Consider the following 21,289-nt stretch of genomic DNA (forward strand, 5'->3'; position numbering starts at 1 on the left):
ACACCAGATAAGGAGGAGAACACTGCAGAGCAGATAATTCTGAGACTCTTCTAGCAGAAGAAATCGCAACTAAAAACAAAACTTTCCAAGATAATAACTTAATATCAACGGAATGTAAGGGTTCAAACGGAACCCCCTGAAGAACTGAAAGAACTAAATTGAGACTCCAAGGAGGAGTCAAAGGTTTGTAAACAGGCTTGATTCTAACCAGAGCCTGAACAAAGGCTTGAACATCTGGCACAGCTGCCAGCTTTTTGTGAAGTAATACCGACAAGGCAGAAATCTGTCCCTTCAGGGAACTTGCAGATAATCCTTTTTCCAATCCTTCTTGAAGGAAGGATAGAATCCTAGGAATCTTAACCTTGTCCCAAGGGAATCCTTTAGATTCACACCAACAGATATATTTTTTCCAAATTTTGTGGTAAATCTTTCTAGTCACAGGCTTTCTGGCCTGAACAAGAGTATCGATAACAGAATCTGAGAATCCTCGCTTCGATAAAATCAAGCGTTCAATCTCCAAGCAGTCAGCTGGAGTGAAACCAGATTCGGATGTTCGAACGGACCCTGAACAAGAAGGTCTCGTCTCAAAGGTAGCTTCCAAGGTGGAGCCGATGACATATTCACCAGATCTGCATACCAAGTCCTGCGTGGCCACGCAGGAGCTATCAAGATCACCGACGCCCTCTCCTGCTTGATCCTGGCTATCAGCCTGGGGATGAGAGGAAATGGCGGGAACACATAAGCTAGTTTGAAGGTCCAAGGTGCTACTAGTGCATCCACTAGAGCCGCCTTGGGATCCCTGGATCTGGCCCCGTAGCAAGGAACTTTGAAGTTCTGACGAGAGGCCATCAGATCCATGTCTGGAATGCCCCACAGGTGAGTGACTTGGGCAAAGATTTCCGGATGGAGTTCCCACTCCCCCGGATGCAATGTCTGCCGACTCAGAAAATCCGCTTCCCAATTTTCCACTCCTGGGATGTGGATAGCAGACAGGTGGCAGGAGTGAGACTCCGCCCAAAGAATAATTTTGGTTACTTCTTCCATCGCTAGGGAACTCCTTGTTCCCCCCTGATGGTTGATGTACGCAACAGTCGTCATGTTGTCTGATTGAAACCGTATGAACCTGGTCCTCGCAAGCTGGGGCCAGGCCTGGAGAGCATTGAATATCGCTCTCAGTTCCAGAATATTTATCGGTAGAAGAGATTCTTCCCGAGACCAAAGACCCTGAGCTTTCAGGGATCCCCAGACCGCGCCCCAGCCTATCAGACTGGCGTCGGTCGTGACAATGACCCACTCTGGTCTGTGGAACATCATCCCTTGAGACAGATTGTCCAGGGACAGCCACCAACGGAGTGAGTCTCTGGTTCTCTGATTTACTTGTATCTTCGGAGACAAGTCTGTATAGTCCCCATTCCACTGACTGAGCATGCACAGTTGTAATGGTCTTAGATGAATGCGCGCAAAAGGAACTATGTCCATCGCCGCCACCATCAACCCGATCACTTCCATGCACTGAGCTATGGAAGGAAGAGGAACGGAATGAAGTATCCGACAAGAGTCCAGAAGCTTTGTTTTTCTGGCCTCTGTTAGAAAGATCCTCATTTCTAAGGAGTCTATAATTGTTCCCAAGAAGGGAACCCTTGTTGACGGGGATAGAGAACTCTTTTCCACGTTCACTTTCCAGCCGTGAGATCTGAGAAAGGCCAGGACAATGTCCGTGTGAGCCTTTGCTTGAGGAAGGGACGACGCTTGAATCAGAATGTCGTCCAGGTAAGGTACTACTGCAATGCCCCTTGGTCTTAGCACCGCTAGAAGGGACCCTAGTACCTTTGTGAAAATCCTTGGAGCAGTGGCTAATCCGAAAGGAAGCGCCACGAACTGGTAATGTTTGTCCAGGAATGCAAACCTTAGGAACCGATGATGTTCCTTGTGGATAGGAATATGTAGATACGCATCCTTTAAATCCACCGTGGTCATGAATTGACCTTCCTGGATGGAAGGAAGGATAGTTCGAATGGTTTCCATCTTGAACGATGGGACCTTGAGAAATTTGTTTAAGATCTTGAGATCTAGGATTGGTCTGAACGTTCCCTCTTTTTTGGGAACTATGAACAGATTGGAGTAGAACCCCATCCCTTGTTCTCTTAATGGAACAGGATGAATCACTCCCATTTTTAACAGGTCTTCTACACAATGTAAGAACGCCTGTCTTTTTATGTGGTCTGAAGACAACTGCGACCTGTGGAACCTCCCCCTTGGGGGAAGTCCCTTGAATTCCAGAAGATAACCCTGGGAGACTATTTCTAGCGCCCAAGGATCCAGAACATCTCTTGCCCAAGCCTGAGCGAAGAGAGAGAGTCTGCCCCCCACCAGATCCGGTCCCGGATCGGGGGCCAATATTTCATGCTGTCTTGGTAGCAGTGGCAGGTTTCTTGGCCTGCTTTCCCTTGTTCCAGCCTTGCATTGGTCTCCAAGCTGGCTTGGCCTGAGAAGTATTACCCTCTTGCTTAGAGGACGTAGCACCTTGGGCTGGTCCGTTTTTACGAAAGGGACGAAAATTAGGTCTATTTTTTGCCTTGAAAGGCCGATCCTGAGGAAGGGCGTGGCCCTTACCCCCAGTGATATCAGAGATAATCTCCTTCAAGTCAGGACCAAACAACGTTTTCCCCTTGAAAGGAATGTTTAGTAGCTTGTTCTTGGAAGACGCATCAGCCGACCAAGATTTCAACCAAAGCGCTCTGCGCGCCACAATAGCAAACCCAGAGTTCTTAGCCGCTAACTTAGCCAATTGCAAAGAGGCGTCTAGAGTGAAAGAATTAGCCAATTTGAGAGCATTGATTCTGTCCATAATCTCCTCATAAGGAGGAGAGTCACTATCGAGCACCTTAAGCAGTTCATCAAACCAGAAATATGCGGCAGTAGTGACAGGGACAATGCATGAAATGGGTTGTAGAAGGTAACCCTGCTGAACAAACATCTTTTTAAGCAAACCTTCTAATTTTTTATCCATAGGATCTTTGAAAGCACAACTATCCTCTATGGGAATAGTGGTGCGTTTGTTTAAAGTAGAAACCGCTCCCTCGACCTTGGGGACTGACTGCCATAAGTCCTTTCTGGGGTCGACCATAGGAAACAATTTTTTAAATATGGGGGGAGGGACGAAAGGAATACCGGGCCTTTCCCATTCTTTATTAACAATGTCCGCCACCCGCTTGGGTATAGGAAAAGCTTCTGGGAGCCCCGGCACCTCTAGGAACTTGTCCATTTTACATAGTTTCTCTGGGATGACTAAATTTTCACAATCATCCAGAGTGGATAATACCTCCTTAAGCAAAATGCGGAGATGTTCCAATTTAAATTTAAATGTAATCACATCAGATTCAGCCTGCTGAGAAATGTTCCCTAAATCAGTAATTTCTCCCTCAGACAAAACCTCCCTGGCCCCCTCAGATTGGGTTAGGGGCCCTTCAGAGATATTAATATCAGCGTCGTCATGCTCTTCAGTAACTAAAACAGAGCAGCCACGCTTACGCTGACAAGGGTTCATTTTGGCTAAAATGTTTTTGACAGAATTATCCATTACAGCCGTTAATTGTTGCATAGTAAGGAGTATTGGCGCGCTAGATGTACTAGGGGCCTCCTGAGTGGGCAAGACTCGTGTAGACGAAGGAGGGAATGATGCAGTACCATGCTTACTCCCCTCACTTGAGGAATCATCTTGGGCATCATTGTCATTATCACATAAATCACATTTATTTAAATGAATAGGAATTCTGGCTTCCCCACATTCAGAACACAGTCTATCTGGTAGTTCAGACATGTTAAACAGGCATAAACTTGATCAGAAAGTACAAAAAACGTTTTAAAATAAAACCGTTACTGTCACTTTAAATTTTAAACTGAACACACTTTATTACTGCAATTGCGAAAAAACATGAAGGAATTGTTCAAAATTCACCAAATTTTCACCACAGCGTCTTAAAGCCTTGAAAATATTGCACACCAATTTTGGAAGCTTTAACCCTTAAAATAACGGAACCGGAGCCGTTTTAAGCTTTAAACCCCTTTACAGTCCCTGGTATCTGCTTTGCTGAGACCCAACCAAACCCAAAGGGGAATACGATACCAAATGACGCCTTCAGAAGTCTTTTATAAGTATCAGAGCTCCTCTCACATGCGACTGCATGCCATGCCTCTCAAAAACAAGTGCGCAACACCGGCGCGAAAATGAGACTCTGCCTATGCTTTGGGAAAGCCCCTAAAGAATAAGGTGTCTAAAACAGTGCCTGCCGATATTATTATATCAAAATACCCAGATAAAATGATTCCTCAAGGCTAAATATGTGTTAATAATCAATCGATTTAGCCCAGAAAAAGTCTACAGTTTAAATAAGCCCTTGTGAAGCCCTTATTTACAATCGTAATAAACATGGCTTACCGGATCCCATAGGGAAAATGACAGCTTCCAGCATTACATCGTCTTGTTAGAATGTGTCATACCTCAAGCAGCAAGGGACTGCAAACTGTTCCCCCAACTGAAGTTAATTGCTCTCAACAGTCCTGTGTGGAACAGCCATGGATTTTAGTTACGGTTGCTAAAATCATTTTCCTCATACAAACAGAATTCTTCATCTCTTTTCTGTTTCTGAGTAAATAGTACGTACCAGCACTATTTGAAAATAACAAACTCTTGATTGAATAATGAAAAACTACAGTTAAACACTAAAAAACTCTAAGCCATCTCCGTGGAGATGTTGCCTGTACAACGGCAAAGAGAATGACTGGGGTAGGCGGAGCCTAGGAGGGATCATGTGACCAGCTTTGCTGGGCTCTTTGCCATTTCCTGTTGGGGAAGAGAATATCCCACAAGTAAGGATGACGCCGTGGACCGGACACACCTATGTTGGAGAAACTATGTTTAACCTTTCTCTTGCGTTTGCAAGAGCGAGGTAAGGCACTCAGGGCCGCAGACACTGCCGATTGTAACTGCGCTGTAAAGTCCACAGGAAAAAAGCTCCCTCCAGATGGAGGATTGGATGAGACGCTGGGAACTACATGTGGAGCTGGTAGTGTAGAAAGGGTAGTAATCTCTCGAGACCCAGATTCCTTAGAGGTAGACGGCTCAGAGTGGCTAATAGCGCTATGAGTATAAGCAGGCTTGTCTACCTTCTTAGACTTTAGAACAGTGCTTAGGCAAATGGAACAAAATTGAGCAGGCAGGCAAACCACGGCCTCCTCACAATATAAACAGGAATTATTAATCAGTACAGAATAAGCGGAACCTTCTAATGTAATATCAGAGTCCTCCATAGCTAGGATATATTCACAGAAGGACAGACAAAAAGTAAACACTTCATTCAAAAAAACGTCACCTTTAAAATCCCAATGGCTGGGGCACTCACCACCTCCTAGACCCAGACAGCTAACAGAGAAAACGCTCTCCTCATAAGCAATGTTCAAAGCAAGATCATAGGAAAAATTAAAAGACCGCACCCGGTCACGTAGTGCGCAGGACAGGACTTCCCCTGCTATGTAAAAGGCTCCAAGCTATTATGAGCTGCGCAACACACCAAAACGAAAGTAAACCTGTTTTTTACAAGACAAAAGCATACAGTCTATGAGCCCAAAAAACTCTCACATAAAAGCAGTTATAAATTACCCCTTCAGCCTCTCAAGTGTGACGATCTTGCAGCGACGCCTCTGACATGGACTTGAGGGTGTAAAAGCAAGAAGAAAAACAGAATTTATGCTTACCTGATAAATTACTTTCTCCAACGGTGTGTCCGGTCCACGGCGTCATCCTTACTTGTGGGAAATATCTCTTCCCCAACAGGAAATGGCAAAGAGTCCCAGCAAAGCTGGCCATATAGTCCCTCCTAGGCTCCGCCCACCCCAGTCATTCGACCGACGGACAGGAGGAAAAATATAGGAGAAACCATATGGTACCGTGGTGACTGTAGTTAGAGAAAATAATTCATCAGACCTGATTAAAAAACCAGGGCGGGCCGTGGACCAGACACACCGTTGGAGAAAGTAATTTATCAGGTAAGCATAAATTCTGTTTTCTCCAACATTGGTGTGTCCGGTCCACGGCGTCATCCTTACTTGTGGGAACCAATACCAAAGCTTTAGGACACGGATGAAGAGAGGGAGCAAATCAGGTTACCTAAACGGAAGGCACCACGGCTTGCAAAACCTTTCTCCCAAAAATAGCCTCCGAAGAAGCAAAAGTATCAAATTTGTAGAATTTGGCAAAAGTGTGCAGTGAAGACCAAGTCGCTGCCTTACATATCTGATCAACAGAAGCCTCGTTCTTGAAGGCCCATGTGGAAGCCACAGCCCTAGTGGAGTGAGCTGTGATTCTTTCAGGAGGCTGCCGTCTGGCAGTCTCGTAAGCCAATCGGATGATGCTTTTAAGCCAAAAGGAAAGAGAGGTAGCAGTCGCTTTTTGACCTCTCCTTTTACCAGAATAGACGACAAACAGAGAAGATGTTTGTCTGAAATCTTTTGTAGCTTCTAAATAGAATTTTAGAGCACGGACTACGTCCAAATTGTGTAACAAACGTTCCTTCTTTGAAACTGGATTCGGACACAAAGAAGGTAAAACTATCTCCTGGTTAATATTTTTGTTAGGAACAACCTTTGGAAGAAAACCAGGCTTAGTACGCAAAACCACCTTATCTGCATGGAACACCAAATAGGGCGGAGTACACTGCAGAGTAGATAACTCTGAAACTCTTCTAGCAGAAGAAATAGCAACCAAAAACAAAACTTTCCAAGATAACAACTTAATATCTATGGAATGTAGAGGTTCAAACGGAACCCCTTGAAGAACTGAAAGAACTAAATTTAAACTCCAGGGAGGAGTCAAAGGTCTGTAAACAGGCTTGATCCTAACCAGAGCCTGAACAAATGCTTGAACATCTGGCATAGCTGCCAGACGTTTGTGTAGTAAGACAGATAAAGCAGAAATCTGTCCCTTTAGAGAACTCGCAGATAATCCTTTATCCAAACCTTCTTGCAGAAAGGAAAGAATCTTAGGAATTTTTATCTTATTCCAAGGGAATCCCTTGGATTCACACCAGCAGATATATCTTTTCCAAATTTTATGGTAAATCTTTCTAGTTACCGGTTTTCTGGCCTGAACCAGAGTATCAATCACAGAATCTGAAAACCCACGCTTTGATAGAATCAAGCGTTCAATCTCCAAGCCGTCAGCTGGAGGGAGACCAGATTTGGATGTTCGAATGGACCCTGAACAAGAAGGTCCTGTCTCAAAGGTAGCTTCCATGGTGGAACCGATGACATATTCACCAGGTCTGCATACCAAGTCCTGCGTGGCCACGCAGGAGCTATCAAGATCACCGAGGCCCTCTCCTGTTTGATCCTGGCTACCAGCCTGGGAATGAGAGGAAACGGTGGAAACACATAAGCTAGGTTGAAGGTCCAAGGCGCTACTAGTGCATCCACTAGAGTCGCCTTGGGATCCCTGGATCTGGACCCGTAGCAAGGAACCTTGAAGTTCTGACGAGACGCCATCAGATCCATGTCTGGAATGCCCCATAATTGAGTCAATTGGGCAAAAATCTCCGGGTGGAGTTCCCACTCCCCCGGATGGAATGTCTGACGACTCAGATAATCCGCTTCCCAGTTTTCCACACCTGGGATGTGGATCGCAGATAGATGGCAGGAGTGATTCTCCGACCATTGTATTATTTTGGTTACTTCTTTCATCGCCAGGGAACTCCTTGTTCCCCCCTGATGATTGATATACGCAACAGTCGTCATGTTGTCTGATTGGAATCTTATGAATCTGGCCTTTGCAAGCTGAGGCCAAGCCCTGAGAGCATTGAATATCGCTCTTAGTTCCAGAATGTTTATCGGGAGAAGAGACTCTTCCCAAGACCATAGTCCCTGAGCTTTCAGGGATTCCCAGACCGCACCCCAGCCCACTAGACTGGCGTCGGTCGTGACAATGACCCACTCTGGTCTGCGGAAGCTCATTCCCTGGGATAGGTGGTCCAGGGATATCCACCAACGGAGTGAATCTCTGGTCTTCTGATCTACTTGAATCACTGGAGACAAGTTTGTATAGTGCCCATTCCACTGTTTCAGCATGCACAGTTGTAATGGTCTTAGATGAATTCGCGCAAAAGGAACTATGTCCATTGCTGCAACCATCAACCCTACTACTTCCATGCACTGAGCTATGGAAGGACGTGGAACAGAATGAAGAACTTGACAAGCGCTTAGAAGTTTTGACTTTCTGACATCTGTCAGAAAGATCCTCATTTCTAAGGAATCTATTATTGTTCCCAAGAAGGGAACTCTTGTTGACGGAGACAGAGAACTTTTTTCTATGTTCACCTTCCATCCGTGAGATCTGAGAAAGGCCAGAACGATGTCTGTATGAGCCTTTGATTTTGAAAGGGACGACGCTTGTATCAGAATGTCGTCCAAGTATGGTACTACTGCAATGCCCCTCGGTCTTAGAACCGCTAGAAGGGACCCGAGTACCTTTGTGAAAATCCTTGGAGCAGTGGCTAATCCGAATGGGAGGGCCACAAACTGGTAATGTTTGTCCAGAAAGGCGAACCTTAGGAACTGATGATGTTCTTAGTGGATAGGAATATGTAGGTACGCATCCTTTAGATCCATGGTAGTCATAAATTGACCTTCCTGGATAGTGGGTAGAATCGTTCGAATGGTTTCCATTTTGAACGATGGTACCCTGAGAAATTTGTTTAGGATCTTTAAATCCAGAATTGGTCTGAAGGTTCCCTCTTTTTTGGGAACTACGAACAGATTTGAGTAAAATCCCATTCCTTGTTCCGTCATTGGAACTGGGTGTATCACTCCCATCTTTAACAGGTCTTCTACACAATGTAAGAACGCCTCTCTCTTTATTTGGTTTGAGGATAAGTGAGACATGTGGAACCTTCCCCTTGGGGGTAGTTCCTTGAATTCCAGAAAATAACCCTGAGAAACTATTTCTAGCGCCCAGGGATCCTGAACATCTCTTGCCCAAGCCTGAGCAAAGAGAGAGAGTCTGCCCCCCACTAGATCCGGTCCCAGATCGGGGGCTACTCCTTCATGCTGTTTTGTTAGCGGTAGCAGGTTTCTTGGTCTGCTTACCCTTGTTCCAGCCTTGCATCGGTTTCCAGGCTGTTTTGGACTGTGAGGCATTACCCTCTTGCTTAGAGGATGCAGAATTAGAGGCCGGTCCGTTCCTGAAATTACGAAAGGAACGAAAATTAGACTTATTCTTGGCCTTGAAAGGCCTATCTTGTGGGAGGGCGTGACCCTTTCCCCCAGTGATGTCTGAGATAATCTCTTTCAATTCTGGTCCAAAGAGAGTTTTACCCTTGAAGGGGATGTTAAGCAATTTTGTCTTGGATGATACATCCGCTGACCAAGACTTTAGCCAAAGTGCTCTGTGCGCCACAATTGCAAACCCTGAATTTTTCGCCGCTAATCTAGCAAATTGCAAAGCAGCATCTAAAATAAAAGAGTTAGCCAACTTAAGTGCGTGAACTCTGTCCATAACCTCCTCATATGGAGTCTCTCTACTGAGCGACTTTTCTAGTTCCTCGAACCAGAACCACGCTGCTGTAGTGACAGGAACAATGCACGAAATGGGTTGTAGAAGGTAACCTTGTTGTACAAAAATCTTTTTAAGCAAACCTTCCAATTTTTTATCCATAGGATCTGTGAAAGCACAACTATCCTCGATAGGAATAGTAGTGCGCTTGTTTAGAGTAGAAACTGCCCCTTCGACCTTAGGGACTGTCTGCCATAAGTCCTTTCTGGGGTCGACCATAGGAAATAATTTCTTAAATATAGGAGGGGGAACAAAAGGTATGCCGGGCTTCTCCCACTCTTTATTTACTATGTCCGCCACCCGCTTGGGTATAGGAAAAGCGTCGGGGTGCACCGGAACCTCTAGGAACTTGTCCATGTTGCATAATTTTTCTGGAATGACCAAGTTGTTACAATCATCCAGAGTAGATAACACCTCCTTAAGCAGTGCGCGGAGATGTTCTAATTTAAATTTAAATGTCACAACATCAGGTTCAGCCTGTTGAGAAATTTTTCCTGAATCTGAAATTTCTCCATCTGACAAAACCTCCCTCATGGCCCCTTCAGATTGGTGTGAGGGTATGACAGAACAATTATCATCATCGCCCTCCTGCTCTTCAGTGTTTAAAACAGAGCAATCGCGCTTTCTCTGATATGCAGGCATTTTGGATAAAATATTTGCTATGGAGTTATCCATTACAGCCGTCAATTGTTGCATGGTAATAAGCATTGGCGCGCTAGAAGTACTAGGGGCCTCCTGCGTGGGCAAAACTGGCGTAGACACAGAAGGAGATGATGTAGAACCATGTCTACTCCCTTCATCTGAGGAATCATCTTGGGCAATTTCATTATCTGTGGCAGTACTGTCCTTACTTTGTTTGGACGCTATGGCACAATTATCACACAATTTTGAAGGGGGAGACACATTGGCTTTCATACATATAGAACATAGCTTATCTGAAGGCACAGACATGTTAAACAGGCTTAAACTTGTCAATAAAGCACAAAAACCGTTTTAAAACAAAACCGTTACTGTCTCTTTAAATTTTAAACAGAGCACACTTTATTACTGAATATGTGAAAAAATATGAAGGAATTGTTCAAAATTTACCAAAATTTCACCACAGTGTCTTAAAGCATTGAAAGTATTGCACACCAATTTTCAGAGCTTTAACCCTTAAAATAACGAAACCGGAGCCGGTTACAGATTTAACCCCTATACAGTCCCAGCTACAGCCTTTGCTGTGACTTTACCAAGCCCAGAATACGATACCAAATGACGCCTTTTAGGAACTTTTCCAACTACTTTCAGGTCCTCAAACATGCATCTGCATGTCTTGCTCTCAAAAACAACTGCGCAGTAATGGCGCGAAAATGAGGCTCAGCCTACAACTGGGAAGGCCCTTCCTGACTGGAAAAGGTGTCTAACATAGTGCCTGACGTTAAAAAACGTTCTCCAAGTTTATAAGTGTGAATTATCAGCATAAACATGTATAAAATGTCCAAATAAAGCAATCGATTTAGCCCATAAAAGTGTCTACCAGTTTTATAGCCCATATTAAGCCCTTTATTCTGTTTGAGACTAAGAAAATGGCTTACTGGTCCCCATGAGGGGTAATGACAGCCTTCCAGCATTACACAGTCTTGTTAGAAATATGGCTAGTCATACCTTAAGCAGAAAAGTCTGCTAACTGTTTCCCCCAACTGAAGTTACTTCATCTCAACAGTCCTATGTGGAAACAGCAATCGATTTTAGTTACTGTCTGCTAAAATCATCTTCCTCTCACAAACAGAAATCTTCATCCTTTTCTGTTTCAGAGTAAATAGTACATACCAGCACTATTTTAAAATAACAAACTCTTGATAGTAGAATAAAAAAACTACAACTAAACACCACATACTCTTAACCATCTCTGTGGAGATGTTGCCTGTGCAACGGCAAAGAGAATGACTGGGGTGGGCGGAGCCTAGGAGGGACTATATGGCCAGCTTTGCTGGGACTCTTTGCCATTTCCTGTTGGGGAAGAGATATTTCCCACAAGTAAGGATGACGCCGTGGACCGGACACACCAATGTTGGAGAAAATTTGTCAACACTAATTGGGAGCTTTTAGGCAGCAGTCTGGATGGGTTCGCAGAAAAACTTTCCCTGCATCTCCAGACACTAACTTTTATCAATACTTTCACTGAGAGGTTGACAGGATTACTTAAAACTCCAGTCCTTTCTTGAAGGGAACATACCCATTACATGACTATCCAAATCTTCTGACACTTCTCTGCCACCTCCTATAGTGACGAAAGGTAAAGAATGACTGGGGGATAGGGGAAGTGGGAGGGATATTTAAGTCTTTGGCTGGGGTGTCTTTGCCTCCTCCTGGTGGCCAGGTGTTGTATTTCCCAACAGTAAGGAATTAAATCGTGGACTCTCCCTGCCTTATGAAAGGAAACAGTTGTATATGTATGTATGTATGTATATATATATATATGTATGTATATATATATATATATATACATACATATATATATATATACATACATATATATATATAAATTTATGGGACCGATTATTAATATTTTAACAGCACATTATTTATCTAAAAAATAAAATAAAAAAGGCTTTTTAATGTCAGTTTAAACATTGGACATAAATTATATTTCAGTTTGCATTTACATCTGAATTTGTGAAATTTCAAGGTCCTATGTTTTAAAACAAGCATGATTAGCTAAAACAATCCATTTTAATCTAACTAATCTAATTGTCACTAAGGATTATTATTATAAATTCATAAACTAACATTATCTAATAAAATAAAGGGATATTTAAAATAATATTATATATATATATATATATATATATATATATATATATATATATATATATATAAATAAAATATGAAAAGTCTCTGTATAAAACTTACCCATAGAATAAAGGTTGTCAAAAATCTGATGCATACGGATAATTTCATAATACAACTCATCATAACTGCTTGGTGTTGGAAGGAAGGTGTCTCCATATGTAATAAACATATTAAACAAATTGACTACCTATGTATGAGAGAGCAAAATTCAGAATGTTGTACAACAACTTTTGGAAATATAAAATAAAACATATCATCAAGGACCAGAACTGTGAAACTATATTTTTAGAATTTCTTTACTGCAGTACCCAGTATATATATATTGTCGTACATTTCAACGAAGTGCATTTCAAGCACTTAAACACATCAAATAAATAATGCACAGTCAGAACAACAGTATAATAATGTTCCAAAAACACAATTCTCCAGACAGATTCAGTATACCTAGTCTACTCATTTTCAAGCTCACAAGGTCTGTGAGGTCACTTTCATAAGGATGATTTAGATTCTATTTGTGAAAACAGTAGGATGAAAAATAGTAAATGGTTACATTAAACAGTTTGCCTTATCTATGTAAAATATATTGTGCAGTGCTAGGTATGTTTAAGGATTACATTTTTTTTTTGCTACCTACCTCTTTATCTAATTGTAAAAAATGTTTAAAGTTGGGTCAACTAACCTTAGAATAAACAGTGAGATTCCCAGATAGAAGATGAGGCCTATGGGACTAAGTTCACAACCCAGTGAAGTCCCAGCCTTTTTCTTTTTTAAATTGTTTTTATTGAGGTTGTACAAATAAAAAAACATTAGAACAAGAGTTCAATAGTAAATACAGTAGGTACATCATAGATTGTTTAGCCGTTACATACAAAACAGCAAGTGGAAGAATACAGAATACAAGGCTGCGAATATACAGAAGGTCAGTGCAAATATATTAAACAGGTTACTACTGAACTAGAGAAGTGGAACCTCATTTAACATTTGCATATGGAATAAATGCACCTCTAATGTTTCAAAAGGCTACTCATGGACCCAAGTAGACTAAATGGCTTAGAGGAGGCGCTCTAATGTAAAATACGGTCACTCTTGGACCTTGAAATATGAATAAGATAATATAGCAGGATCAATAACTTATGAAATGTATAGGGAACAAAACGCTCTAGGGTCTGGTGCGCAGGTTTACCATGTTATCGTTATAAAAGGCTTAAACTAGATTAATTGAGGTCTATTCAAGGCTTCTATAATGAGGGTGCTATAGATGTTCAGGTTTGGGGCAGATACTAAGATAATGCTTAAGCGTGACTAGGTCACGAGGAGTCCATCAGGGATAAATGAGCTATTGTAGCTGGTTATACACTTCAGGGTATGTAAGCTCATACCATAGTAAATCTGTGATATTATCGGGAAGTCATATACCTAGTTAACCCAGTTTGGGGCTACAAGAAAGCCTGTACTAATATTCAATATTACTCAGTTCTCTCTTATTTGTACACCTGTAATACTCAGCATGCCACACTACCTCGGCCGTTAGCAGCGTGGGAGAATGCCAAGCTATTTTAGGACACTTATTAAACCCCCTGAGAACTGTATTCAAATCAGTCAAGGCAATGCAATACAATGGGGCTCACTGAAATATACTTTGCTATAACGAGGGTATGCCTCCAGGAATAGTCAAATAAAATGGATCCTCATGATCTCACAGTTAGAATCCTCTAAACCATATTATATATTTTAAGTAATAGATATTCCCAGTTATAGATTGAAATAACTAGCTATATACATTTAACCCTCTTTATGCTAACAGAGTGTCTGCAGTAATGAAGAATCATATTGTAGAGAAAATTAGAACTAGGTACAATTTGTATAACCCTGTCTGCATAAGAAAACCTAGGGAGAGATAAAGGGTGAAGGAGTGTTATATAAAGCAGAGGTTAACAACATTAATTTGTATGATAAAATTGAGACCTGTCATAGGAGGAAAAAACAACAACAGTCACAACTTAGTTATACGCTGTAGATTTGTGTAAAGAAACTTTGAAATAGGTAGAGGGTAAGTCTAGGCTAAATAGCAACAGGTAAACATTAGGTATTTCAACATGAAAGTCTAAATTTAGGGTTATCTGGAGATATCTAATGGAGTCTATCTGGCCTCAAGATGGACGGCTGCAACCCCAGTCTGATGCGTTTCAAAAAAGTGTCCAACTGAGGTATTTAGACTTGCTTTAACTCTCGGGTTATTATGTAGTGGGGAATATTCTTTGTCAACAGGATCTCTTGGAGCAATGAAGTCCTCGGTCTTAAAGATATAGGGAGGCCTCCCCATCAGCAGCAGTCTAATAGCATTGCCCTCAGTATTAAGTTTTGTGGAGAGATCTCGCAGACCATAGTCCTCCAAGACCAAGGGTCGAAGCTGCCAACTTTTACCTAGTTTCTTTGTGTTGGAACTCGGTCCCGTTAATGCGCTAGGCAGACCAGCCGCAGGGGCAGAGAATTGTAGGGTGGAATATTCCGAATTTGCCGGCGGTTCTAAACTGAGGAGTTCTATTTCCGATGGGAGGAATTGCTCAGTAGACTTCACAGAGGAAGCAGCATGGTGAGCGGTAGCTGCAAAGAGTAAGGAGCTAAGATCTCTCTCAATCTGCTTGAAGCATTGTGTAATCAAACTCTTTAATGCGCACTCCCATGCGTCCACAGCTTCCAAGATCTTCATATTGTGCCCTATTAGGCCCTCTCTCCTCCAATATTAGTATTAGCTGTTTTGCGGATAATGTCCTGTATAGCGCCCAACTAAGAAACAGACCTAGAGCGGATTAGGCCTGCTAACCCCGGACAACTGGGGTATTCAATTAAGCTGATCCTTCTATTTCAGATTAAGCCTTCTTAGCAAGGGGACGATAGGTATAGAGAAAGAAATCCAGCGAATTATCTAAAAATTATGGAGAGCTTCTCTTTCTGCGGCTTGTCATGGCGGCTGCTAAGACACGCCCCCAAGTCACAGCCTTTTAATATGAATGAATTTGTTAGTGAAATGAGGTCTGGCTAATATAATCTCTCTAGAGATGTGAGTTTTACTGAACATAGGTAATATTTAACAGATACAATAGCATGATTACTACTCATGGCTACTAAGCCATTCTTCAAACTGTCAGGGTATCTGTAAATAGCATTAAATAAACTACATAGGTATCAAATAAATTTTGGCACTTCAGATCAGCTAATGCCTCCTCTGACATGAATTGTGTGGGTTGTAGCCATAACAGACCAACCCCCCCCTTCTTGTTTACACAGCAAAGAACAAAAGATTTAGACATTTGTATAGATAAGACCAATGGGCCACTTTAAAGTAAATATTAGCATTATGAAACCCTCAGATGTGTATGCACATATATGGGTTTCCTGCCCAGAATGGATAACAGATGTACAGACCCCCAATACACTGCTCAATACATCTAAGAGAGAGACAAAGGGAAAACATTTGGTTCAATTAGTGAAGATAGATAATTAACCAAGCCAGGATACATCAAGGGATGTTAGAGACAAGATTCTCTACATAAGTTAGATAGGCAAACAGAAATTCTGAGAATATAGTAATTGGCACAGGCCTGTTAATTGCCCCTGAACCTCAGATACACATCTGTACTGGCTAGCAGAAACATGTTTTGTATTGTAACTTTGAATTACATTTTAAAGTACAGCATATATGTATTGATCTGAAACATACTATATTGGATAATTGTCTGCTGTATTGAATAATAGCTGCATTGATAGATGTATAAATGTTTGACTCATTTCAAAATAACATCTGTTTCTTTATTTTTCAGACAATAAGATGTCCTATGAATATTGGTCATAAACATGAGCCCATGCACTCAAAAATTATTAGAAACATGAAATATACTGTATTCATATTAAGATACAATACAATGCCATGATGTTGAATGCTATGATTATGTGAATACAAATAATTAACAGTAAATTGCTTACTAGTATGATGCTAGAAGTATACTCATATTTAGTCTATATAGATATATGACAAGTTATATTAAATGGAGCATATATGCTCACCAGATAAGTTTATTTATACAAGAAATTATAGTATATTAAATAAACATTTTAAGGTGAGATATTTAAACTGCAGCAATAATTGATGGTGAGACTGCATTTCTGGTTATCTGCTGCCACCAATAGTTCAGAAATGGTATGACAGCCAAATGAATTGACTATTAGAACACATGCAAATCCAAATAACCAATCAATGCTCAGCTCCGTTAGGGTCTATCAGAGACAGCACCGTGGGGCACAAAATAGAGGAGGGGCCTATCACTTAAAAAGCTCATGCATAGGAGAAAGAAAGGGTCTTTGTTTGCTAAAATTTTGACTGATAACTTTGCTGCCATTTTGGGACACAGTCACTATAAGAGAAATGGGGCTACCTTTTTTTATCCATATTGCAAAATACCTCTCTTATTTTATAAAGTGAAATTGGACGTATCGGAGAAAGCTGAGACACTCAATTGGTTTATGTGGTGATGTATGACTGTTCTATAGTTTTAATATTTTAAACAAAGGTATTCTAAGGCTATAGTTAAATTGCATCTAGTAATTTAAAGAGCATATTTTGTATTTTAAGTTATATCCATAGCCCTGTGTAAATTAGAACCAGTCATATTCAGTGCTAAATAATTTGTTTGCTAGACAGGGTTTTGCACTCCAGATTTATAAGTCAGTCATTATAGTGAACTCTTTCAGAACTGGTTATTGTGATTAAATCCCTGGTAGTTATTAATTAAGCATAGCAAGTTGGTAATCCATATTGGGCATTAAACTAGAGTTAGTTGTTAATAACAGAAAATTCTGGTATTTTATTGTGGTATTTTAATGGGATTCGTTGTGAGTAAAGTTAATTTTAAAGGTTTATCTTTTATTATCTTTGTAAAGAATATTATAACAGCATAAGTGTATATAATTTGATTCATAATCTGGTTTCTATAAATATATTGCAATATGTATATAAATCTTAACTAATCTAAAGAATTTAGTTATAATTATTAATTTCAATTGTTTCGTATATACATTTTAATTGGGGGTTTGTTTTAAAGAATAATACAAATAAATTGTATTATAACCCTGGTATATACTGACAAAACAATTCTCTTACCACTTACAGGTGCTGCTGGGTGAACCTGAGACAAAAGTGCGTTTTGTGACAGCTGTATTGTGCACTTTGGGTTATTGTGTGTACAATGCATGGCAGAAGACTTACTTTTTGCAGCAGCTGTATTGCTCTATATTGTTTCTTTTTTATAAAAAAAAACCCCTGCAACTTTGCTTCTGTGTAAAAAAGGTAAAGCTCCTGCTTGGTCTTGTGCACATTAACCTGAAACACACAATACAGTTGTCAGCAGCTTGGCAACGTCACTAATCTGTGGATGCACACTGCTTCTGTCACAGGGAGCAAAAATACAAGATGGAGGCGCCCAGTATGAAAATGCAGATAACCACCAGTTGGCACATATAAGATGTTAAAAATAAAAAGAGAATGGCTTTTAAGAGAGCTCTAGGCACAGAAGGAAAAACAATAGCGTCAGCACTATACTGGGAATAAAAAGCAGCCCTGGAAAAATTGAAGACCAGCCCTATATTCAGTACCTAGAAAATCATATACGTATACCCTTGTGTCTCTGCAGTGCCCTTACTTCCGTACAGCTTTGGCTAGCAGTGGCACCGCCGCCTCTAGCCCTAAAACTTGATTTCACACTCTGAACTTACCTTCCTGCTTTCCAACAAAGGATAACAAGTGAGTATCACCTTTTTTGCATGGTATATGAAATATTGTAATAAAAACAAAATCACAATTTGTGTGCTTTAAATTCATAAAACATGTGTTTAACTGGAAGAAAGAAATCTAGTAATAGCAACATCATTTTGCATAGAGCACGTACTAATGGAAAGTACTTACCATAAGAGCCAAGGTGAAGATGTTGTACTTTGAAAGTAACACAGTTTCATTGGACATGAGAAACTTCAATAAATTTATAAGTGCTGAAATACAAAATTAAAAAGATGTTTTACTTTGCTAAGAGCACTGCAAAGAAATTGTTATTCCATTCTTAAATATTAGAAGTGTGATCAGTCATTCAGCTTAAAGGAGCATAAAACCACATTTTCTTCTTTCATGATAATACAACATACTATTTTAAACAACTTTCCAATATACTGCAATTAACACATTTTCTTAATTTTCTTGACATCCTCTGTTGAAAAGCAGGAAGTAAAGTTCAGGAATGTGCATGTGTCTTCAGCACTATATTGCAGCAGTTTTGCAAACAATGTAACACAATAGCAAGAGAACTAGATGGCAGCACTATTTCCCGTTTCCTGTCATGTAGTGATCCAGATATATGCACGCTACCTATCAAGATATTGCTTCAACAAAGCATATCATGAGAATGACACAAATTTGATTATAGAAGTAAATTGGAACCTTTTTAAAAAATGTATTCTTTATCTGAATCATGAAAGAAAATTTTTAGGTTTCATGTCCCTTTAAACACTACACATTTAAATTTAAAGCATTGCATAAAGTCTATTGATATGGCTCACCATTACATGTGTGGGAAGCCAACTGAATATCATACATCCCATAGACTCATAATGAGAGGGTTGTACCACTCGCCTTGTCTTTCTTGAAAAAAGGCTAGCGGTAAAGCATTATAAAAAATAAAAAAAACACAGAAAAGATGCAAAAAAACAACTTTTAAAGGATTTTTAGGAGCAGAAACTTGTGTGATTTTTGTATCTTGACCATACAGGTATATTAAAGGGTTAGGTCACAATTCATCCTTTATGGTTTAGATAGAGCATGTCATTATAATTCACATTTATATGTATTTCTATTATCATATTTACTTTGATCTCTTGGTTGAAAAGAATATGTACATATCCTACACTACTAGTAGTTAGCTGCTGATTGGTGGATGCACATATATGCCTCGTCACCAAATGTGCCCAGCTAGTTCCCAGTAGTGCGTTGCTGCTCCTTCAATAATGGACACAAAGAGAATGAAGCATATTAGATAATTGAAAGTTATATAAAATTCTTTGTTCTAACTGAATCATGAATCATAAGAGAAACATTTTAGCCTTCATGTGATTCCTCTATATCTTACCATTTGCATCACACAAAGCAAACCCCTAGCTACTTATACAAGAAACTGATGATCGGGAAGAGATAGCTTCTTTTCATGTGTGTCTCACAAAATTCAAAATAACACATAATTATGAAGAGAATGCTATAGTTCTATGTAAAAGCAAGAAAAATCCAGACCGGCTCCTTCCATGGTAAAAAGAATGGAACATCCGAAACGCGTCAGTGACGTCATACGACCCCACTGGCTTCTGCCAGTTTTAATGGATAGCAGTTTGCATTTTTTTTGCCTATGCTTACTCGCTGTGTGGTCTGTTTATTATGCTATTTTTATATGACCTAATAAAGATTCCATCTTTTTTACTACGGAAGGAGCCGGTCTAGATTTTTCTTGCTTTCACATTTTGTTCTGTCCATCAGAGGTTTCCATAGGGCTCACTGTGTGTAATAGGTAGGAGGCACTACAGTGCTAGAAGGCGGCTACGTGTATGGAGGAGGAGCAAGGACTCCACAGCTGCAATATCGCCCACTGTTTGGCGAGAATAAGTGTTTGATAAAAGGCGGGTTCAACAGTAACTGTGAGCGAATCGTTACATTGTGATTATAAGAGCTTGTAACCGTTTCATATTTTTGAACTTACAATGTTATTTATGGGGTCTGAATTATCAGTTAACATTGGAATACCCGGAGAAACAAACTGTTAAACCGGATGAGCAGCTACACTATATTAAAACATAGTAAACATAGTAAAACAAAACATTTTTTCTGTGTTATAGTTCTATGTTACAATTATAATTTCTCTATTGTGTGTGTGTGTATATATATATATATATATATACTGTATATGTGAGATATATATATATATATATATATATATACTGTATATGTGAGATAGATATATATATATACTGTGTATGTGAGATATATATATATATATATATAGGTTTCTTCAATCAAGGACTGCACTCGCTGGATTTAGGAAAAATATTAGTTATTTATTATGTGGTGATGTTTCGGGGTTTGCAGATCCCTTCCTCAGACCAAAAGGGGTCTGCAAACCCCGAAACGCCACCACTTAATAAATAACTAATATTTTGCTTAAATCCAGTGAGTGCAGTCCTTGATTGAAGAAACCTGTGGGTATACTGACTTAGGCACCCTGGTTGATGACCCGATTTAATTGTGAGTGCGGATACACATGGGATATATATATATATATATATATATAAAACAAGTGACCCGACAGTGCCAGAAAAGCTTGCATATCACAATGGATATTGGTACTATTAGACATACGTTTTGATCAGCTAGGGACTGTACTACCTCAGTTTGTAAAACACATTGGGACCACCTCCGGAGGGGAATGGTGATCTACAAAGGACTTTTTTTGTATAACCAACACGGTTATATTAATACACTTTTTACCTCTGTGATTACCATGTATCTAAGCCTATGCAGACTGCCCCCTTATCTCAGTTCTTTTGACAGACTTGCATTTTAGTCAATCAATGCTTACTCCTAGGTGACTCCACATGCGTGAGCGCAATGTTATCTAAATAGCACACATGAACTAAACACCCACTAGTTGTGAAAAATTGGCAAAATGCATTCAGATAAGAGGCGGCCTTCAAGGGCTAAGAAATTAGCATATGAGCCTACCTAGGTTTAGCTTTCAACTAAGAATTCCAAGAGAACAAAGCAAAATT

The 21,289-nt window shown here is 40.3% G+C and overlaps 1 protein-coding gene across 1 annotated transcript in view; it reads right to left on the reverse strand.

Moving 5' to 3' along the window:
- Positions 1 to 21,289, reverse strand: part of ARMH3 (armadillo like helical domain containing 3) — a 561,581-nt gene that overhangs the window by 223,042 nt on the left and 317,250 nt on the right. The window contains exons 21-22 of the mRNA XM_053692489.1: positions 18,396 to 18,478; positions 12,497 to 12,623 (exon numbers count right to left, since the gene is read on the reverse strand). Of these exons, the coding sequence (XP_053548464.1) occupies positions 12,497 to 12,623; positions 18,396 to 18,478 (210 nt within the window). The remainder of the gene's footprint in view (positions 1 to 12,496; positions 12,624 to 18,395; positions 18,479 to 21,289) is intronic.

This window comes from Bombina bombina, chromosome 9, assembly GCF_027579735.1.
Source record: "Bombina bombina isolate aBomBom1 chromosome 9, aBomBom1.pri, whole genome shotgun sequence".
NCBI lineage: Eukaryota > Metazoa > Chordata > Amphibia > Anura > Bombinatoridae > Bombina > Bombina bombina.